The sequence below is a fragment of the Hylobates moloch genome, unplaced genomic scaffold (genome assembly GCF_009828535.3).
Source record: "Hylobates moloch isolate HMO894 unplaced genomic scaffold, HMol_V3 SCAFFOLD_15, whole genome shotgun sequence".
Lineage (NCBI taxonomy): Eukaryota > Metazoa > Chordata > Mammalia > Primates > Hylobatidae > Hylobates > Hylobates moloch.
In genome coordinates this window covers 64,412,097-64,433,775 of record NW_026652290.1, presented here as the reverse complement: position 1 = coordinate 64,433,775, position 21,679 = coordinate 64,412,097, and the positions used below count along the sequence as shown (strand labels likewise).

The 21,679-nt window shown below is 45.6% G+C and overlaps 1 protein-coding gene across 10 annotated transcripts in view; it reads right to left on the bottom strand.

Moving 5' to 3' along the window:
* Positions 1–17,674, bottom strand: part of BCL11A (BCL11 transcription factor A) — a 106,836-nt gene extending 89,162 nt beyond the window's left edge. For 4 of the 10 annotated variants that reach the window (XM_058428452.1, XM_058428453.1, XM_058428456.1 and 1 more), the window contains exons 1-2: positions 14,246–14,293; positions 9,338–9,667 (exon numbers count right to left, since the gene is read on the bottom strand). In XM_058428452.1, the coding sequence (XP_058284435.1) occupies positions 9,338–9,566 (229 nt within the window). In that variant the 5' untranslated portion in view covers positions 9,567–9,667; positions 14,246–14,293. Of the gene's footprint in view, positions 1–9,337; positions 9,668–14,245; positions 14,294–16,597; positions 17,199–17,260; positions 17,506–17,652 lie in introns of those variants that run through there. The other 6 variants (XM_058428451.1, XM_032176646.2, XM_058428450.1 and 3 more) reach the window with 5 other exon arrangements.
* Positions 17,675–21,679: the final 4,005 nt, after the last annotated feature.

Here is a 21,679-nt window from a genome sequence, read left to right as displayed (position 1 = left end):
CAGAGCAAATGGGACTTGAAGGCCAAATTTCCCCTAACTGCCTTCAAGTGATTTTCCCTATTAGAGCGTTTGCCTGCCACCCCCCTGCTGGCAACACCGCAATCACATCAGAAAGTAAAGTGGAATGCATATAGGAAGCCTTGAGATATTCCTCTTTAAATACAATACCTATATACTTAATATATAGCAATTAACTTCTGGTCAGGAGTGTGCAGGCAGCAGGCTGCCCCAAGCAGATAGGAGGGGAGGGGGGCCCAGAGCTGGGACAAGCACAAAAGACAGGTCCAACAACAATGCCTGCTGTCAGCAGCTGAATTATTTTTATACAGGAATTTTTATCTCTATTGTACAAACAAGTACGTGTCTGTGCTGACTTGTTAAGCAATCCACTTGTATGTAGAATAAGATTTTTTTTCTTTCTTGCTACCAGTCACACAGCTCCAAGATCAGAAGAAATACATAGTCTTTGAAGCTGCTCAAATGTTTTAGTTAAAAGGACAGCAGTTGTTTTCAAAGATCCAAGAGTATCTTTATCAGAATTAAATTTTTCCTTATTGATTTTTTCCCCTTAACATGACAAAAACAGAACATGAGAAGGTTACGATTTATTATTAAAAATTTTTTTCAGCCTTTAAATCATTCTTCAGTAGCCAATGTTCACTTTTAAATGTAAAGGAATAATTTTTTTTTAAATATTAGGGTGTGATGGAGTAGGAGAGAGAAACTCATGAGATTTAAGATTTAACATTGGTTAATGCATTGTTTTAACTGGAAACTGAAAGGATCGGGGCAGGGGAGTTAAAATGGAGAGTAAATGGTTCACTGAGGGGTTCCCCCTAAATGTAAATAAATCATAAAATCATGGTATACCTTGAGTTGGTGAAGGAGAATACTTCAGGTTTGGTTCTCTTCGTTTTTTGAGGTTTGTTTTTGTTTGGTGAGGTGCAGAGATTGGCCAAATATTAAAACTCTATATTTAAAACGTACAGGATCAGACTTGGCACACAGTGCTTTGTGCTCCAACATAAGAATCCAAGCTACACCTTATTTCCCTAAAAATTAACAGATGTGACTTCCTTGCAGCTTTTTTATGCATAATTACATATTAAGAAAATGAACAACTGATGAATATAAATTTAAATGCCCTGATGCTTAGCAAAAAGCTTCCTTGTGTTTTTTAGAAAGTTCAGAAAGCAAATAGAAAGGCGAGGTAGGTATACAACAGCACTGGTTTTCTTTTTGAAGGCACCCTTGCAGGTTTCACAATAATTCCATTCTTTATTTTAATGGGAGTTTTTAATCAGTGGATTCGCCTCTATCTAAAACTAAAATCAAATTGTAGGTGCAATTGTTCATCGGCAATGCTAACAACAGTGAGAATACAAATAAAAACTCACTGTGAGTGACCAAAGGTCCCCAGGTATCCCCTTCATCAACATACCTGCTCCAGGTTCCCACCGGGAATTCCCTGGCGGAGACCGATTCAGTTCTGAATAACATGCTGCCAGCCCTATCTGGAAAAGGGTGTGCAAGGCGCCTTCTCACCTCTTTTACAGGAAGTTTAAACCTGATCATCTCACCTTTAGGTACATATAATTTGTTGTTTAGCACTCTGAGAACTTGGTATTTTAGCTATCTAAAGAGATCAAAAAGGGCAGAAGATGGAGTGAGCTGAGGCCCAGCCTAGCTCTGGTGCACACGTCAATCGTGCACTGCGCGTTGCCTTAGAGGAGCAACCTGTGCAGGTAAATCTTCCAGCAGCATTGCATCAGATCCGCTCACATCAGTCTCCAGGGTGAACCAAGAGATGACACTTCAGTTCCCTGTCTGCAAACTTCTAATTCGCCAGTTCTTGGCAGCTTATTTTTCCAAGTGTTTTGTTTCAGGAGACGTGTATTTTTCTTTATACGTTTTGTGGATCTACCACAACTGCTTCTGACAGCTGTTGATTCTGTTAAAGGAACACATTATAAAAATCTTCTTTAAAACCTCAAGCAATGTGGACTCAAAAATATAATGGTGAAATATTTTAATGGAATTCCAGTTGAAAGTTGTTTTTTAAAAAAAGTACAAATGAAGATACAGAAGTCCTTTAGGTCAGCACTAGATTTAAACTGAATGTCTCTGTGTGTGTGTGTGTGTGTGTGTGTGTGTGTGTGTGTGTGTGTGTGTGTGTGTTTAATGGGGAAAGAGGGGTGTTGCAAATCACCACAAATATTTACACTGTACTCCCTTTGTTCAAATCACATACTTTTAACGGGAAAAGCTGGAACTGTGGCTATTTAAAATTTTAAATATTCAAACGCCTGTAATTAACCATATGAAACAAATTATGTTGCATTTCTCCATACCAGCACATGCAAAAAAATTCTGGTGGTGAATTGGGAGGTGGCAGAGATGGGGAGACAACTCCAAGAGAAGAAAAGGATGATGTTTTCATTTCGCTATAGATCAAAGGAGAACAAGAATGGAAACTGTGGCATATCGAGCATTTTTCCATCGCTGTCTTTCACACTGGGCTATCTAAGTTTATACAATTCCCCAGACTAGCTGCATATTAAGCTTGCTGTGTACAGCTTTATTATGGTGCGGTGGTGGAAGAAGCATTAATATTCCAGCTCCGCATCTGACAGGGCATTTACATGCGCCCATCTGAGCGGCACCTGAGAGCTCCTCCAAGGTGCAGTAACTGTGCGCCTATTGTAAAGGCAAATGAAGCTCACCTATTCCCTGCTGGGATCAGAAGTGACCTCACCACCCCCCATGCCTCAAATCCTTCCCTTGCCAACCTAACTCAATGCCATTGCAGAATGACGAATGAGCTCAGAAATAGACCCCAAGTTACTAACCCTGCTAAGAACAGCAAAAGCCTTTGCTGAAATGTTTTAAAAATGCATAGGGAGTGCAGCTGGCCAGTAAAAAGCAGGGAGACAAATTCCAATGAACCCAATATGGAATACGTTACATTTTAAAACTGATTAGAAATACAGTCTGATGTTTACTGGCTTCAAATGAGTTTGGCATCAAGTATACTGGCTTTAATAATGCTGGCACTTTTAAAATTATTATTATTTTAAATCTGCCTTTGGTCTCTAGGAGCACATGTAGAGAGCTAAAGAATTCTTATTTGTCAGGTTACATTTCCTGGAAATTAAGTTTGTGACATAAAATGACTCCAGTAGCAATAATATGGTTCGTGCTCAAATTAATTAGGTCATGTTGTAAAAACTACGTGGCAAATTACAAAGGTAAATTTACTGATATTGGCCAGTGCTCTATACCCTGGTCGTAAAGGGGAGAAGCTGTTTAAGGATGCCCATTTACCTGGGTAGGAGAAAAGAATCAAGGAGGGAGGGAGACAATGGTCAATTTCCTATTTGTATTACAAATAAAAATAGTAGTCATTATCCATTAAATTATATAGTCTGAACATATTTTATGAACTTTATTAATGTCATCCAAATTGACACATAACATAAAAATCTGCTTGATTTGAAATAATATTAAAAGTGGGCTCTAAGTTAGAATCTTTTTTTTTTAATCCTTGAAATAACAACACTGCTGACATAGCCATGACCCAAATGAAATCCGAACAAGCAGAAAGGTACTAAAGATGCTTGGTGATTAAATCTCATGCTAAAAAAGTGGCAAGGTGCCAGGCTGGGTCCAGCTTGATGCTAAGTGCTTTTTATTGCACAAAGCTGGTACTACTGTATGTAAAAACAGACTTGGGCTTGGGGTAAATTTTGTCAAATGACTTCTTTGTGCAATAAAGGGTGTGAACAGACCAACCAAAGTAGATGAAATTAACATCCAGTGACGCAATCTTGGTGCATCTCCCTAGCTGTGCTTTCTACTTCGGTTAAATTTAATATTTCCCCCCAAAGGAAAGCCAAACTTTCTTCCTTTCTTACTGACCAGCACGCAAAGCCACCATTCACCTATTCTCCTCTATTAAACACTTTCATTGAGAAATCACAAAAATCTAAAAAATGTTTCCCTAGGATTTGCATGTTTTTTAAGTACCCCAGTTTAGTACTCCCACATTAGCCAAACTACATGGAAGCTGCAGTGTGAAATTAATGATTTTCCAGGACTCTAAAAGGTGCCATTAATATGCATCCAACTCGCCTCCTCCCTGAGCTGAAGGTTGCCTGTCCTGATCCTGCCTACACATTTCTACACCCAGTTGCATTTTCCAGCCCACGTGCAGCTCCACAATTAAATGCCACATTCACTAAGAGAAAGGTGTGCAAAACATATTTCAGATCCTTTATAGTAAAGGCACAACTTGCAACACAACAAGGAATGGGGTGATTTAAGAAATTACAGCACTGTTTTGTGTGTGTGTGTGTGTGTGTGTGTGTGTGTGTGTGTGTGTGTGTGTTTTTAAGCTTTCACAGAATAAACACAGAGAATGGGAAGAAAACTTTGTCCCCCTCTGCTCCTGTTCTTGAAGTGAATACATATTTGTGTTTCCAATAAAAGGCCATTTTTACATTAACTGTCTGTAACAGCAGGAGACAGAAAAACTAACACAATCTCCACATCACACACAGGATGATCTTCATATCACGTGGACCTATTCTCAAAACTATTATTTATAAAAGATGACTAGGAAAATGCACAATGCATCTTTTCTGTGTCATCACAAGGGTAATGTCAGAAGAAGTTTGGGATCTTTAGGATCTTCTACATTTTAGGTATTTTTTTTTTCCTTTTGGCTTTCCTTAGTAAGTTTAGCAGCCATGCGGGCCACTGTGTTTAATTAAGCTTTCAAAAGTCCTGACAATGCCAACAATTGTAGGACACTTCTGCGGCTCAATCATGCAATCACTGTGACAGTTCTATTTACAATTTGTCTTAGAAAGAGTTTCTCTGACATTGTACTTTGACAAAACATCCAAGCTGCCAGTTCACAACCTTTCTCTGTCTTATTTACAAATACAGCTTGTATATAGGGCTCCCAGTTTCATGAACATGAGTCTTTGGATAGTGGCCTCACAAACATAGGCTCCCTATGAAAATCCTAGGTACTTATTAGGAAACAATATTCTCTACTCTCTGGATTCTGAAGGTAAGTAAAATGTTCACCAGTATATTGTTTTTGTGGTAGTGGTGTTTTTCTGTTTTAACTGCCATGCTGAAAATTCACTTCAGAGGTCAGTCATTTTTATTCAGAATCACATAAATAAAGAGAAAGAAAAATAAGTAGTCATAATAGCATACTATAATTTATAGTCTCATTTTACAATTACACCATAAGGTACACAAATACATCCTCCAGTTCAGTCTGAGCTAGGAGAGAATCAGAATGGATACAAAAAGAAAAGGTAAGTTCATTTTCTAAATTCTGAAAAGCATATTGTATTTGATTTACTTTTAAGAGCATGCTAATGTATTTCCATTTTGAATTAGTAGATCTCCCTTCTTTAGAGTGTCTGTCTGATATATCATTATCTAAATACCAGCTACACTGTCTAGGCAAATAATTTTAAATACCCTGATATAAATATCTATGTTCGTGATTTTAAAGAGAAAAAATGTTATATATCAACAGGAGCAGACTTTACTACATTTTATAGGACTTGTCATATTTTTTCTCTAGTCTCTCAAAAAGCTAACTTTATGACAGCCCAAACCCAATTTAAAGATTCCTATGTGCAATAAGCCAAAACCTCAAATCTGACATGATGGGATAATGTTTGGGTCTTTTCTATAAGGGAACAGCAGTTTCACATTCCGTAATCTTCCATGAATATTTCCCCCATCATAAAATATGAGACTAAAAAAAAAAGAAAACAAAATAAAACAAAACAAAACCTCTATTGAAAGCTCTGACTGCAAGTCAAAGGCTGCTGATATCTGAGGGTGGATATTTGACACACATATTGATGAACTGGGCCCACACAACATAAGCTGCTAATTCCCAGCTAAATTAATACTACTTCAATGATCTCAATGGATCACAATCACACAATATTTTGAATATTTAAATAAAATGAAAAAAGCAACCTGATTAACATCTAGGTGTACAGCTCATATGTGTACGTGGATGAAGTGGGGGAGCACATACCCATCTATTCACCAGGTAAAAAGAATCCTCTAAAAAATACTCAGCTTGGGCCAGGCACAGTCACTCAAGCCTGTAATCCCAGCACTTTGGGAGGCCAAGGCATGTGGATCACCTGAGGTCAGGAGTTCAAGACCAGCCTGGCCAACATGGTGAAACCCCATCTCTACTAAAAATACAAAAAACTAGCTGGCTGTAGTGGCACACGCCTGTAATCCTAGCTACTTGGGAGGCTGAGACAGGAGAATTGCTTGAACCCAGGAGGCAGAGTTTGCAGTGAGCCAAAATCATGCCACTGCACTCCAGCCCGGGCAACAAGAGCAAAACTCCGTCTAAAAAAAAAAAAAAACTCAGCTCGGAGAGGCCTGAGTACAGTGAAAATGCATACCATTTTACTCAAGATTTAAAGAACTCTGCCTTATTCTCCTATCTGAAAGTCCCGAATTCTAAGCTTTATTTATCTTAGGAAGAAGATCTGTCACTGTTTTATTCTTGCTTCCTGCCTATAAAATGGTACAGGCTCACAGTGAACTCAAATCCAACTTACATCACTTTAATAAAGCCTTTCCTACCCAGCACGCTTAAATGACTACCTTTTATGTGGTTGCCAAACATATTCTTCTAGAGATTCATCAATATATCCCTTTCCTTAATACAAAGCATTGCTTCTCCTTTCTTTTTGTGACACAATTCAAATATGTACTGAATGATTACTGTTATTGTTTCCTTCCTCATCATAAAAAGAAAAGCAGACTTGGAATTGTGCAGACGTGCTTTAGAGAAATGGGCTGGGGGTACACACACAGCCGTCTTCTAGAACTTCGCTTCAGGGGCACCTGAGGCCAGAGCATCGGAATTTATATGCAATGGTAGAATGTTAATTTCACCATAGGAAACTCTTAATTCATTACTGTGAATTATGAGAAGTCGTGATTCTAGTTACTGACATCTCACTTTGAGATGTGACCACACTATTTATGTTCAGCCAGTTCCAGGGTGGGAACAGGTGATTAAACACAATGAAAGAAATAAAGACTTTGTAATTATTCATGCATGAAAGGTTTACCTCACCTGGGTCGCAGCACTTGTTGTGCACCCATTGAATATCTTAGACATCTTAGAGAGCTTTTTGTCTCAGTTAAATGATTGATTATTAGCGCTATAAAATATATTTTAAATTTGCTTTTGGTTTTGGCTTCTCTAGGCTCTGCTATTATACTTGTTCTTTAAAAAAATAATAACAGAACCTTTAGATAACCAGGGAGTTCAAGCAAATATCTTTTATTTCCCTACATAGATTCACAACTATGGCAGTAAAAGCTTTAACTATATGTAAGGCCTTCCACCCAGCGTTTAGATTCCTCCTCTAAATACAGAGGCACAGAATTTTTGAGCTGGTTAATCTGAGACTGAATAACCTATTTGGGACCTCAGTAAGAAGTGTGGTTTTAATTCTTGCTTGACAGACACTGTGTTTTGTCTTTTAAACGAGCAGCTCGATATGTAAATACGATGTTACATCACGCAAGTGTTACTCCATATTTGGTGATTTAGCAAGGCTTTGGATCTCCGAAGACGACAAATCCCCTTCCGCCTGCTCTTGCTTCATTAATCATGCCTTACATTTCTGTTCATTTTCCTTCCAGTCACAAGACAACACATGGAAATGGTCATTCCCACATCCTACTGGGGGGTAGGGGAGATAAAATCTTCACCTAGATGTCACATAAGGTAAATGTGGTGGATTCAAGAAATACACTCTGCAAATGCAGCTTCCCTAGTAGCAGATTTCCCATTTCACTACAGGGAAAATATCTGAGTGTTATTACAGAAAGCATTAAAAAAAGAAAGAAAATGCCACGTTTGGTTTTAATGATCAAATTCTAGAGGGGGAGAGGAGAAGTAATATGACATTTAATCCCCTCTGGACCACTGACCTATTATGGTTCAACTTTGTGGTCAAACTAGGTCAGAGAGACAAGTTCCAGTGAATCAATTCATGATATGCACTACCTTTCCTAAAACTGAACAAACCTCTTGCCTTTCGGGAGCTGGATGGTAGGTAGATGGAAGAAAGCGATCCACCAACAGGCATGGCGTGTCGGTCATCACAGAATCTGCATTGACTTTTGTCTAACATGCTCAATCAAAAAATGCTTTGAGGGTCACTATATAGTGTTGCTGTTTATCACTTAGAGCAGGGAATTTAAGGCCCACTGCTAGCCTTTAATTCCTTTTCCCTTGAGCTGCCGAGAAACCCACATACCTAGCTACCTCCCTGCTAAAATTAACCGAAGGAGGGAGGGCTGTTGAATACGTGTGTGTATTTTTCCAAGAAAATTCTTACATTGTGTTATAGCAGAAACAGTGGAGTCTGGACTGGACATTTGTAAGGGTGACATGTGGCTGTGTAAACCACAAACAAAATCAAGATACATCTGTCAAAACCACATCAGAGACAAGAGAGAGCACAGAGAAGCATTTATCATTTAGCTGAGGAGGCAGGCTGCAGGGAGCAGCCGTTCCTGTCAAACCAACCTTTTGAAATTTCCAACATGCCCTTAAACTTTTCGAGTAAGCATGTCTGTGCGCTTCAGCAACTGCCCTCTCTACTCTGGCCTGGCCAGTCGAAAATGGCATCTTAAAGTCAAGGTCATGGTGTCATCCCACCACGGGGCTGTGTTTAATTACAGCCCCATCCGGGCTGACAGCCAATATGGATCCAAGGCTAGCCCTGAAGCTCAGTTAACTCTTTCCACCTCCTCCAACTACCCTGCCAGCCCACTCTACTTCAGGGAAGCTTGAGAAAGAGCTGAACCCCTAAGGAGGCCTGGCCAGATGTTCTGAGTCAAACAAGTCATTGGCTGAACTGCAAATGCCTATATGGCTACTTTGCCTCTGACATGTCACCAAAGCTGAAAATGGACAATGGAAGCTGGACTAGGTGTAGTAAAGCTCAATACTTCAAAATGAGAAGGTGGGGATGGGGAAGAAAAGAAATCCAAAATCGACAGATCCAGAGAGAAGGTGTCTGATGTGTGTACCTATCCTGCCTGCATCTGATTCAGTGAGGTGGAAAATATTTATTTTTCTGTGTTCTGGGAGTAGGCAACAGAAATGATTATTTTAACATTACAGGGCTGTCATGGACAGTCACATAGAGTAATAGAGAAAGCACTTCACAACTCCTTACTGCTTGGCTACAGCACCTCTGAAAATGAAAAGAAAACATGCAAACAGCTTTTCTCCTTGCTTCTCATTTACCTGCTATGTGTTCCTGTTTGGGGCAAATTCCTCTAGATGACGTTGATAAACAATCGTCATCCTCTGGCGTGACCTGGATGCCAACCTCCACGGGATTGGATGCTTTTTTCATCTCGATTGGTGAAGGGGAAGGTGGCTTATCCACAGCTTTTTCTAAGCAGAGGCTGCCATTGCATTGTTTCCGTTTGTGCTCGATAAAAATAAGAATGTCCCCCAATGGGAAGTTCATCTGGCACTGCCCACAGGTGAGGAGGTCGTGATCCCCTTCTGGAGCTCCCAACGGGCCATGGTCTGGTTCATCATCTGTAAGAATGGCTTCAAGAGGTTCGGCTGTGGTTGGAGAAACAAAAGCACAATTATTAGAGTGCCAGAGAGGAGAAAAAAGGGGAAAGCCCATCTCAACCCCATGCCATCCCACCACATCATGTAAAGTGTTTCTAGGCTTCTCTATATAATACCCAGAAAATGTGAGCATACAAAATGTACAAGGATGTGAAGGTTATCAACCAGAGAGCAAATCTGTCAATGAGGCAAATCATCATATATGTAAAGAAAACAGTCTTCCTTGCATAACTCCAGAGAACACACACACACACACATACACACATGCACACACACACAGCAACAAATGTGTCTGGTTTGTAAGTTTAGAAAGAATGCTACTTAGTTAACACAGGGAACATAAAGAAAGCTTAAATAATAACTACAAGAAAAACTGTTTAAAAAAAAGTGGATAGAAACCAAATTTGTTTCTTTTTTCCTATACACCAAGTTGTCCATTGTGCCAAAGAATGAAAGGAGAGGTGAATAAACACACACACCCTTTGTGTGTGAATGTATATACTCCTAAGTAAACAGACATGGCTTCATAAATTAGAAAGCTACTATGTCACACGAAAAATGTGCCACATTTACACTGCTGTAATAAGAAAACGACTGCATGCACCTATGAAACGGATCTAAATAATAATCATGTCGCAGCATAATTCACCCTGCCAAAAACCTTTCTGCTCTCACTCTCAGCAGTGCCACAAAATCAAAGAAATACCAAATTCACTGGCAGTATTTCTCAGACACATTAGCTAAATGGGATACTTTTGAGTACTTAAGAAAATAAGCCAATTAGTCATTTTTTTTTATTCTGAGAAATGGAATGCCTAAAATATTCTAAACATGTTTGCGCTTGGTGGCATCTATGGTATAAAAATCAGAATGGTCAAGCAAACACCACATTTCAGAGCAAGGCTGAGAAGTCCTTTCTTTAGACTTGAAATACCTCACCTAATGTTGTCAAAGTTGACTAATTTTCTGAATGAGCTCCAAAATGCTTCATTATGAGACTATTTCTGCACACATAATCACCAGCGGATGGTATAACAAGGTAGACATGTCTTTCTTTCCTGTTTGCTTTTTTTTAACTTTGTACTAAAATACTCCAGCATCTACTTTACCAGCTTCTATCATTTTTTAAGCTTCCAAAGGGGAAAAGAGAGTTGGTAAGTCTCTGCTTGTGAAATCTTATGCTTGCTCTATCAAAAAAAAAAAAAAATCACAAAATACAAAACACATCCAGGATGCTGCCAGTTAATAAAACTGAAGCAGAAAATGTACAAGTCTTAAACAGTTAATCAGTCTGACCTTCTTTAGCAAGCTGCCAATTTCACATTTAATGAACTTAAAGCCACAGAGAATCAAAAAATAGATTTTAATTTGAGTGTAGAATATTGGAACAGATTTTGATAAAGTGCAAAAATCCAGTGAACTCAGGTTAAATTTATTTCAACCCTACCCAGGCTGAATATTGAGGGGGAAGATCTGGAGTAACTCCCAGATGTGCTAGGTGAAATAATATTGAGAGAGCCCTGCCTAGCTGCACCTGTGCTCAAGTAGGACATCTCATAATTTCTAGCCTCTGGTACTCCTCCTAATTTAACATAAGGTCACCACAGGAATATGAAGGTTATATTCCTACTAATAAAGACAGTAAAGTAAGCACTTATGTTTCTTTGCCCAACATACGGGCCAAAAGATAAATACAGAATACATATGCATACTTTTCAAATAAAAGAAGACAAACGGAAGTGCCTCTGCATTGTGCCTTTATGTCATTCTTCTCTTACATTTGCTTCCATTTTGACCAAGTGAGGAATAGGGAACTCATTCTCAAAATATTCCTGTTGTCTGAATTAAGGATTTTAAGTACACATTGATAAATGTGGCTTTTTTGTTTAGCATTAGCTACAAGTTCTGAGGTTTACAGACTGAAGGAAGACTCAGGAAAATATTTTATTTTATCAAACTTAGTAGTACATAGAACCTTTGCAAAAAACAAAAATTTTTATTTCCACCGTTAAGATTCTTTTTTTTTTTTTTTTTGTTCCCAAGGTCTGACACATTTCTAAAACTGGGAATATTATTTAGGTGCAAAAGGAAATATTCTCCTAGGTATCAAATAGTTAAAGGTAATGTGGTTCAAAACAGACTTGGTTAAAGTCTTCTAAATGTAGTGACTGAACTGATTTACAATCAAAACCGGGAAATGAAGTGGTAATTCAGAGGTTGCTGATTACACCTCCACATTTCACCTAATTAATTTTATAGGAGGCAAAGTTCTTGAAAATAACAAGATGATCAAATGTACAGATATAAAACCTGTAACCTCAACATTTTCTATGCTCTTAACGTAAATTATTGCTAATTAACAAGAATTATATCCTAATGTATGAAATACGTTTAACATCGGTCTCCTTGCAAAACATTTGGCTAGTGGTGTTCAGAGAAATACCAAAATGTGTTTTTATTATTGCTGCTATATTATTAAAAATCAGACAAAGTGGGACACAAAGAAAATATGAAAATACAATTCTCATGGTGTAGTCTACTGATTTGCATTGACATCTTTTCTCAGTGGCAATCAACATTTCCTTTCTGGGCATCTGATAATTTCTCTGCATTTTAATGCAAATTCTCCTTTCCCTAAAAACCTTCCTAACCCTCAGCCATTTACCCCCTCCCTCAATTCAACTCCATCCTCCTTCGCCCCAACAATACCAACATTTCTAAGCTCCGGCCTAAACTCCGGCTACAAAGCAGGGAGTCCTCGATTGAAGTGGAAGGGAGTAGGCAAATAATCATAATAATTAGCCGCGAATTCTCTCTACGAGGGGAGGAAGAAATAGAAAATAAAATGTTTCTACGTTCAAACAGCAGGACAGCCTGGAACGTCTCAATGTCTCAGTGACAGACTGAGATCTCTTTCCTCTCTGTGTAGTTGCAAAAGAATAAATTTAAGGGAAAAAAATAATCCTTATAGGAAATGTTGGTAAGGAGCGAGCAAAACGAGAGCTGCCGGGGAGCGGAGGGGGAGGGGGAAAGAGAGATGTGTCTTCAAGTTTGCTTTCCAAGTCCTTCTCCTTGATTGTCTTAACAGGGTAAAGAAGCAAACGGAGGCTGAAATTCAGAGAGGAAAAGCAAAGAAACAAAAGCAAAGCCGGGGCTACAGGCCCGGGGCAGGGGCCCCGGCAGGGGTGGACCGTGCAGAAAGTGAAGTTGGGCGCGGAGACTCTGAGGCACAAAGCGAGCAGCTTGCTGGCTGCAGGCTCCCGCCGCGCTTGCTGCGAACACGTGCAGCAGCGGCCGCGGGGCCTTGGGGCCCGGGGGCCCGGGGGCCCGGAGGTCCGGAGGTCCGGAGGCGGAGGGCAGCCAGGGGCCCTGACTGCTGCCTCCATGCCCGTCCAGCTTGGCCGCGGGGTGACGGTTCCCTGGGCCTGCCAGTTGGTGAAAAAGGAAGTGAGGTTTGGAAAACCCGGCTGGTTAACCTGGTGCAGTCTCAGTATCTCCGCACACACCTCAAGCGCGGGTCCTGAAATTCATTCTGTGTCCACAAGCTCACACTTTTTACTTTGGGGGATCTCTGCAAATGCATTTCCCCCGCAATTCTGGGCACTGGGTGTGCGCGGCGGCGGCTGCGGTTATTCATTATTAATGACGCTGCTTGCCCGCATCATTATGATGATAACTATTACTATTGTTGTGATTCCGAGCTCCGAGGCGAGAGGGGGGGTGTCGGGCGGCAGAGCCGCCGAGCAAGCCAGCCGAGGCCACCGAGGTCTGTGCTTAGCATGGGGGTGAAGGGGTGGAAGAAGTGAGCCTGGAGACCAAGTGCAAACTTGCCATATCCCCCTCTTCGGCCATGCCCCGAAGCCCTAGAGCGCGCACTCCCGGTTCCTCCCTACCAAAAATGCCGGCCCCGAAAGAAAGCGAAAACTGCACCCTGCTCCGAGCCCGGCGCGCGCTGGTCTCAGCTCGCGCACGGGGGTGTCGGCCGCGCGCCCGGTCGCTTCTCCGCGGCCCCGGCCAGAAGCATTTTTAAAGTCAAAATGAAGAACAAAGACATACGGGGTGCTGGGGGAGAGAAAGGGAATTCTGCCTAACCGTTCTTTCCCCCCACCCCCACCCTCGCAAAGCTCGTTCCTCCCCGGACGAGAATCGCCGGGCAGGAGGTGGGGGAGGCTCTGGTACAGGTTCAAGTTCGCTGAGCTTTCTTGATCTTGTTCTGCCTCCTAGCGACCGAATGGCTCATTCAGCCCACATAGCAGAGGCGGGGGGCGGGGGGGTGGTCCTGAGGACCGGGATGGCTCCTGCCCCCTATGCGCACCCAGAAAATGAGAGAAAGAAGTGGCCCCCTCACCCCCTCCCAAACTGGCCCTTTAACCCCGGGACAGGAGGAGGGGGTACTAACCCTCCCAGCCTAGAGTGTCCCAAGATGGACCCAGGAGGGAGAGGGGTACGAGGGAGCAGCCTGGACTGCGCGCCCGGGTCTGTCCTTTGAGCCCCCACTGCATCCTTCCGAAGAAGGGCCTGACTTTCCCGAGTCCTGCGAACACTGCCCTTCCTTCCCGCCGGTACCTGGCCGGGCTGTAACTTCACACCGCCGCGCGCCGCGTCTGATCCGCATCCGGCGCGGCCGGGGGAGTTGGGGGCGGGGGAGAGCGGCGAGGGAGGGATGCGAGGGGGTGGGGAGAGGGAGGGCCCCGCAACGTGCCGGGGTGGGGGAGCTTCCGAAGTGTGTGACAAGTTCCAGGGCCCAGTGAAAAATTCAATTCCCTGTGCGCACCCCCCACCACCACCCCTTTGAAAAAAACACAGAACCAAGTATAGGTGGTCCTTTAAAACTGCATCAAAAATTTAAAGTAAGAATCATAAATAGAGTAGAGGGGGAATGTGGGCCCTCACGCCTTTCTTTCCCTTGCTGCCAAACTTTCCTAAGTGCCCACCACCCGCCTTTCCAGGCGCAGTCAGCGGGAGACAGCCACCACCACCAGCTCTTATATAGACTCACAAGAACCTCAGACTAAGCCAGGCCTGGGTAAGAGGGCAAGACCGAAAGGATGAAGTGCTCGGGGTCCCAGGATCCCAGTGCCCTCAAAATGCACACTCAAACACACTTCTCCCTTGCCCTTCCCCGGCAACCCCGCCACCTGGCCTGGCCGTGCTCCGGGCGCAGGGGGACTGGTGGCCAGACCGGGCGGGGTGGGGGGTGGGCAGGGAAAGCACGTGGTGACCTCCTCGCCGTCCCGAGCAGTGGACAAGAGACGTCTGAGAGAGTACCCAGGGCGGAGGGGAGGGGAGGCGCAGAACGCGCTTTTACAGTTGCTTTGCAAAATAAAAATGCTTTGCAAAGCCGAGTTTCACCCAGCCGATTTCGCAGTCTGGGAGGTCGAGAAGAGGTCTGGGCATTGTGCTGGGGGCGGACCAGGACCGCGGGCCAGGCTGGCGCGGAGTCACTGCGTGGCCTGCCGCCGTGCCTGGCGGGTGGGCGCCGGGCGCCGGGTGGGCGATCCGGGGCTGGGCTGGGGCGCGGCGAGGTCGGGCAAGGCCCGGGCGAGGCCAGGCCGCCGCCGCCGCCTGCTCCGGGGCTGCCGCGCTGCGCTCGGTCCTCTGTCTGTTTGTTGGCAGGAGGCTCCCGCACACGCGGTGCTTGTAAACATTCAGACACGAGATTTTTCCCAATCAAAATCCACTTCCACTTTTTTTGAAAATCTTCCAAAAAATAGTAAGAGGAGGGAGTTCCTCTCTCCCTCTCCGTGCCGTCGGCGCCCGAAGTTTGCAACTGAAGGGGTTTTGGGGAACAGGGTGATTGTAAATTTTTTTCTAGATGAGAGATTGTGAGATTTTTGCAGGGGGGCTGGTGGGGGAGTCAAAGAGAAGGCCATCACAGAAAAGGGTTGGCAGGGCGTTTGGCTTCGTTTTGGGGGCAAGAAATTGTACATTCTCTTGCCTTGTTTTATTTATTTTATTTTTATGTATTTATTTATTTATGTGCCAGTATTCTCCTTGCTGCCTCTGAGGTTCGGCCGGGAGGAGAGGGCAGCGGCAACCCAGGCGGCAGCAGTCCGGGCTCCCTCCCTCCCTCTCCCGTGTGCCCCCGGCCGCCTCCTCCCCCGGCCCTGGCTCCTGCCCTTCGGCGGCGGCGGCGGCGGCGGCGCGGGAGGGCAAGCGCGAGGAGCCGGCACAAAAGGCAGCGGGACAAACACCCACCTCGGGCCGGAACAAAAGGCGGCAGTGCCGGCCGCGTCTCCCGTCCTTCCCGGTCCCATGGCTCTCCCCGTCGCCGCGGCCCCTCTCCCGACTCGGCGGACTCAGGAGCGCTGGGGGCCCCTTTCCACAGTGCCACTTTCTCACTATTGTGGGGATGACTACTTTCCTCCCGCTGCACACTTGACCGTGAGCGCGCTGGTGTCCAAAGGCCAGTCTCACCTCTTTTCTCCCCGGGAATCGTTTTTTAGACTTGTACTCACTCACTCCCTCCCCCCCCCATTTTCTTACGGTGAGTGGGAAGCAACCTCCCTTTCCCCACCAGCTCCCACCCCCAGGTTTGCATGTGAGTTGTTCGCATCCTTAGCATTGTTCATTATTTTGCAAAACTGGCGGGGTAGGGGGGGGGGGGGAACATTGCATTCCTTTTCGAAAAGAGAAATAAAGCGGCGGAAAGGAGGAAAGAGGAGGAGTCAAATTTTTGTAAAATTAAATAAAATTAAAAGGTGCGTGCTGTCTCAAAAGTGCATACACGGCAATGGTTCCAGATGGAATGAGGGTTTTTTCCCCCTTTAATCTCTTTTACCTCGACTCTCGGAGGTTTTTCTCTTGAAAAATTTAAAAATGCATGCACACACCCCTCTCTCCCCCTCGCTTTTGCTTCTAGTCCTGCGCGCTCTCGTGATTATTAATAATTATTATTACTATTATTGGGTTACTTACGCGAGAATTCCCGTTTGCTTAAGTGCTGGGGTTTGCCTTGCTTGCGGCGAGACATGGTGGGCTGCGGGGCGGGCGGGCGGCGGCGGCGGCGGCGGCGGCGGCGGGCGGACGACGGCTCGGTTCACATCGGGAGAGCCGGGTTAGAAAGAAGGAGACTCCAGAGAAAATATCTTCATCAGTGCCTTTTGACATCCAAAATAAATTAGAAATAATACAAAGATGGCGCAGGGAAGATGAATTGTGGGAGAGCCGTCATGGCTTTTTTTTAAGCAAAAAAAAAAAAAAAAAAAAAAAAGGGAGAGAGAGAGAGAAGAGAGATAGAGGGAGAGAGAGAGAGAGAGAGATGAAAAAAATGGCAAAAGCCCCCCTGAGCTGCAAGTTCAAGTGCGGACGTGACGTCCCTGCGAACTTGAACGTCAGGAGTCTGGATGGACAGAGACACACAAAACATGGGCAGGGCGAGCAGGAGAGAAGGGGAGGAGGGAAGGGGAAGCTCACACCAATGGACACACATCAGGGGCTGGACATGAAAAAGAGACCAGGACAAGCCAATGGCCAGTGCGGGGCGGGGGAGGTGCGGGGCGGGGGGCTCCGCGGACGCCAGACGCGGCCCCCGGGGGAGGGGCGGGCCGAGGGGAGGGGGCGCTGGGGCCGCGGGCTCACCAGTGGCCGCAGCGAGCGCCGCGGCGGTGGCGTGGCCGGGAGAGAAGAAAGGGGTGGCAGGGGTGGGAGGAAAGGGTGGGGGGGGGAGCAAGACGTGCGCCCTGCTCCCCCCCACACACGCGGACTCTAAAATGAAAGATTATTCAAAAAAGGAAAAAATAGAGCGAGAGTGCACCGGGAGGCTGCAGCCCCGGGCTGGGGAAGCGCGGGCGGAGGGAAGCCAGGTAGAGTTGCTCCCGGACACCCTCCTCCGTACGCACACCCACTTCCCCTCCCCGCCGCCGCCGCGCTCGCTCCCCGCGTGTGGACGCCAGGGGCCGAAGTAAAAGCCCCGAGCCCGCGGCTGCGCTCGGGAAACTTTGCCAGAGGAGAGGACAGCAAAGAAAAATCACCCGAAGTTGAGAGCTGAGCCTCCAAGTTACAGCTCCGCAGCGGGCGAGGGGAGGTGGGAGGGAGCGCACGGCAACGCGGAATCCAGCCCAAGTTTGGAGGGTTGCGGGTCCGGAAGGGCAGCGCCCGAGTCTCCAGGAGCCCGGGCGGCCTGGAAAGAGGGGACCGGGGAGAGGGAGGCGGCGCAGGCCGGGGCCCGAGGGCGCCCCCAAGGCGGAGCCAGGGACCGGGAATCTGAGCGCCCCGCCAAGCGACTGGGTCTGAATGCAACTGGAAGCGCCGAGTCCCCGGCTCCTAAGGGTCGCAGAAAGACAGCCCGAGGAATAAAGAACGAGGAGCCAGAGTCTGGTCCCCGGAGGGGAGCGCCGGGGGCCTGGGCAAGAGAGGCGCCGAGGGGTCCACCTCTCTGAGCGGCCGAGGACAAAGCGCGGGCAGTCCCGGGAGTCCCATTCCCTGGGAATGTGCTCACGGCGCCGCGGGAGGTCCCCGAGCCGGGTCCCTGGGAGGGACACACCCCCTCCCACTCCAGAGCAACTGCAAAAGCACAGAGGGATGGGAAGAAAATGTTTCTTACGGGCAGAGCACAACTGTTCCTGTGCTGTTACCCAGGGAAAGATAAAATGGGGAACGGAGAGAGAGCGACAGGCTCGCAGGAGCAGCGGGGAGGCCACGGTGGTGAGATGACAGCCCCAGGTCACCGCCGCGCTCCCCAGGCGCCGCCGGCCAAGGCGCACACCCGGGAGCCAGCAGCCCCCTCTCGCCTTTCTGCAGACGTTCCCTGGAAATTAGGGAAGACCTGTTGGAAATAAAACCCTGTCTCTTTAATGCACACACGCACACACACGCGCGTGCTGCCGCTGTCAAAAAGCGGGCTTCACTCTGGCGTGGGATACTTTCAGTTTTACGTAAAATGTACAGCAACAGCACCCCCTGCGATTGGAAAGTTTATTCAGGAACGTGCCTGTAAAGTCCCCTGGCGCCTCCCGCCTCCCAGCCTCCCGGCCTGCCAGCACCACTCTGCAGCCGCCGCCGCCGCCGCCGCCGGGGAGATCGCGGTCCGATTCCAAATCGGAAAGGAGTTAGGGGGAGAGGAGAATGGACTCAGGTCCAAGGGAGTTGCGGAGGGTGCAGGGTGGAGACGGGTCGCCATGGCCCGCGAGACCCTGAGCTGCAGGTGGATATGTGTGAGTGTGTCTGCAGAGCGAGGAGCCCTCCTTCCCTCGCCTCTCCACAACCCCCGTCTTCTCATCCCCCTCTTCAGTCTAAGGGGTGTCGTTTCCGTAAACTCACCCACCCGATGGGGGGGGCTTTATTGTTTTAAGCGAGGGCCCCGGGCTTGCACGCCCTCACCCATCCCGCAGCCCTGCCGGCAAGCGGCTGTTTATTCCTGTTTCGTCTTAGTAAAGTTTCAAGTCTACTGTGTTAGAAAATGACTGGCTTGCGTAGCTCGGCGGAGCTTCGGACCCCTTTAAGGAAGAAAAGGAGGTTTTGATGCTCAATATTGAGAGAGATGTGGGCTGGACTGGGATTGTGTCAATGTGGTTTGTTGTTTGTTGTTGTTTCCCTCCAGTTTCCGGGGGGGAGACCTCAAATTCTGTTTAAGAAGCGGGAAGATTCACTAGAAGTTAAGCTCTGTAGCTTGTGTGTGACACCATTTCCCCTTTTCACTGAGTTCTTCAGAGCAGGTCAGCATCTCTATTCCACCACAGTCTGTTTTTTGTCTTGTTAAACCAACCTTGGAGTCACCAAAAGAATGTCTTCTTGGGGGGTGGCGGGGGAGGACGACGTGGGGGACGGTTGGAGGGAAGGTGAAGAGATGGAAGAAGAAAGTGCAACTGGGAGGCCTTTCAAAAATAAATAAATAAAAGAAAATCCCCTTCAGGTAACAATAGTGAGCCAGATTCTTTCAGAACCAGGCTTTTCAGATTTGAATGTTGTTCCCACCCTTCCATAAAAGTCCACCTATGGAGAAGATATATAAATGATCGAGTGCATGTTGTGGAAATATATATATATATGTATGATTTATATATAAGGGTGTGTATAAAGCTTTTCGGGGTTGGCTGTAGTGTAAAAAGTAATGACTTTATTACCTCTGAAAGGTTCTGTGGTTCACATTTAACAGTCTTCTGAATTACAATTCATTACACAATTGTGTGCGCTCTAACGACGGCACCCTATCAGGGCTGCTATCTGTGGTTATTTCCAATAAATAACTGGCAACATTTTATTGATTTTCCTTTTTAAAAAAAATCATAGGAAATTAAGCACTTAGTTACAAGTAGGTCTGCTATGTTATTGCACTTGTTTCAGATTCCAGGGGGTTCCTTCCGAAACCACATCTTAAAACATACATTAAAAAGCCAGTTTTGCAGCTGCTTTCCCTGGGTGCCAATGGAGAGGTAAGCAGCGACGATTCCCCGATTAACATATATTTAATTTCACCATCATAATATGCCCAGGGTGAAATGGGAAGTGCTCTCCCCTCCCGCCCCTCCCCCAGCCAGATTTCACCCAGTCCAGAAAACCACGGCTGTGTGTCGGCATTTGATCCCTCTTGGTCGTCGACCCCCCTCCCCGGCCCCTGGTGCCCTCCCCTATGGCGACACCCCCTCCCTCAGCCGTGCTGGATGCTCGCTAAAGCGCCCGCAAGTGGGGGAGGGGAGGGTTTGTATGTGTGTTTAAAGAAAGATGTGTCGTTTTAAGAGATTTTAAAATATTACGTAAGTATTGATTAATGATGCAGGTGGTTTTATAGAGGGGGTGAAAGGTCACTTTAAATGCGCACACTTGGATACACAATAAGTATATTTACCTTTCCAGAAGTGGCTTTTAGAAAGTGATAAATTATGACAACGTTAAAATTATTTTCTGGCCGTTCAGTTAACTTCGTTTGGGGCTGTAGAGCTGTTACTGCTCCCATTGAAAGGGTAATTACGTTCCGTGGGCTCTTTCCCAAACCTTTGGTGACGACACTGCGTGTAAACTCCAGGCCAGCAGACGACCCCTCCCCTTCCCTCCTCCCCCTTTTTATCTTGCCCGCGGAGGAGACGCCCCAGGACTTCCTGCAGTATATATTCTGCCTCTGATCTCCGTACTTAATAGCCAAGTCCTAGTTTATGCTTTATAATGTGTTGACAAGTTTTCTAACAGACTTTCTGAAATAATGCACATATATTCACGTCGGTTAGAAACCCACCGTATTTTTAGAGTTGAGTAGATCTATACCCTAATGCAGTGAGAGAGTGTAAATCATACAGGATTTCATAGTCCTTTCAGTAGTTTTCGGTATGAAGTATGAGCCGCGTGGCCTCCAGACGTAACCTTTTAGAAAAAAAGACAGTGCTTTTATTTTATGGTGTAAAGTGCTTTTTAGCTCCAGGGCTCTGAACGTGAATGTGGTCAACAAACAGCTCGAAGAGGGAGACTTAATACAGTCCCAGCCCTCGGACCGAGGATCGCCTGGCGCGAGGGACTCGGGCTGAGCTGGAAGATGAAGGGTTAAAAGGTCTGTCAGGATGGAAACTACAAGATTAAAATAAAATATTCACTGTCTGCCTTTAGGGGGAAACACCTTCATAGATTCAAAGATAAATAAGTGAATGACGGAATTAATGATTAAAAATACAATCATTCCCTTCTTGATTTTTACTTTAGCCTTTTTTCTTCTTTTTATTTCTTTTCTTTTATTTTTATTTTTATTTTTTTGTTTTGTTTTTCCTAATCGGCAGGTCACAAAATAGAGAACAGGCAGTCATCTTCATAAAAATAAAACTTAGGTTTGGATTCTATGCTTGGCATAGGTTTTGTATTTTGGGTCTCAAGGATGGAAGTGCTAGGCTGTTGTTAAGACAAAGGAAAAATGAATTTTAAAATGTTGAGGATGGCTGGGCATGGTGGCTCACACCTGTAATCCCAGCACTTTGGGAAGGCGAGGTGGGAGGATCACTTGAGGTCAGGAGTTCAAGACCAGCCTGGCCAGCAATGTGAAACCCCATCTCTACCAAAAATACAAAAAATTGCTGGGCA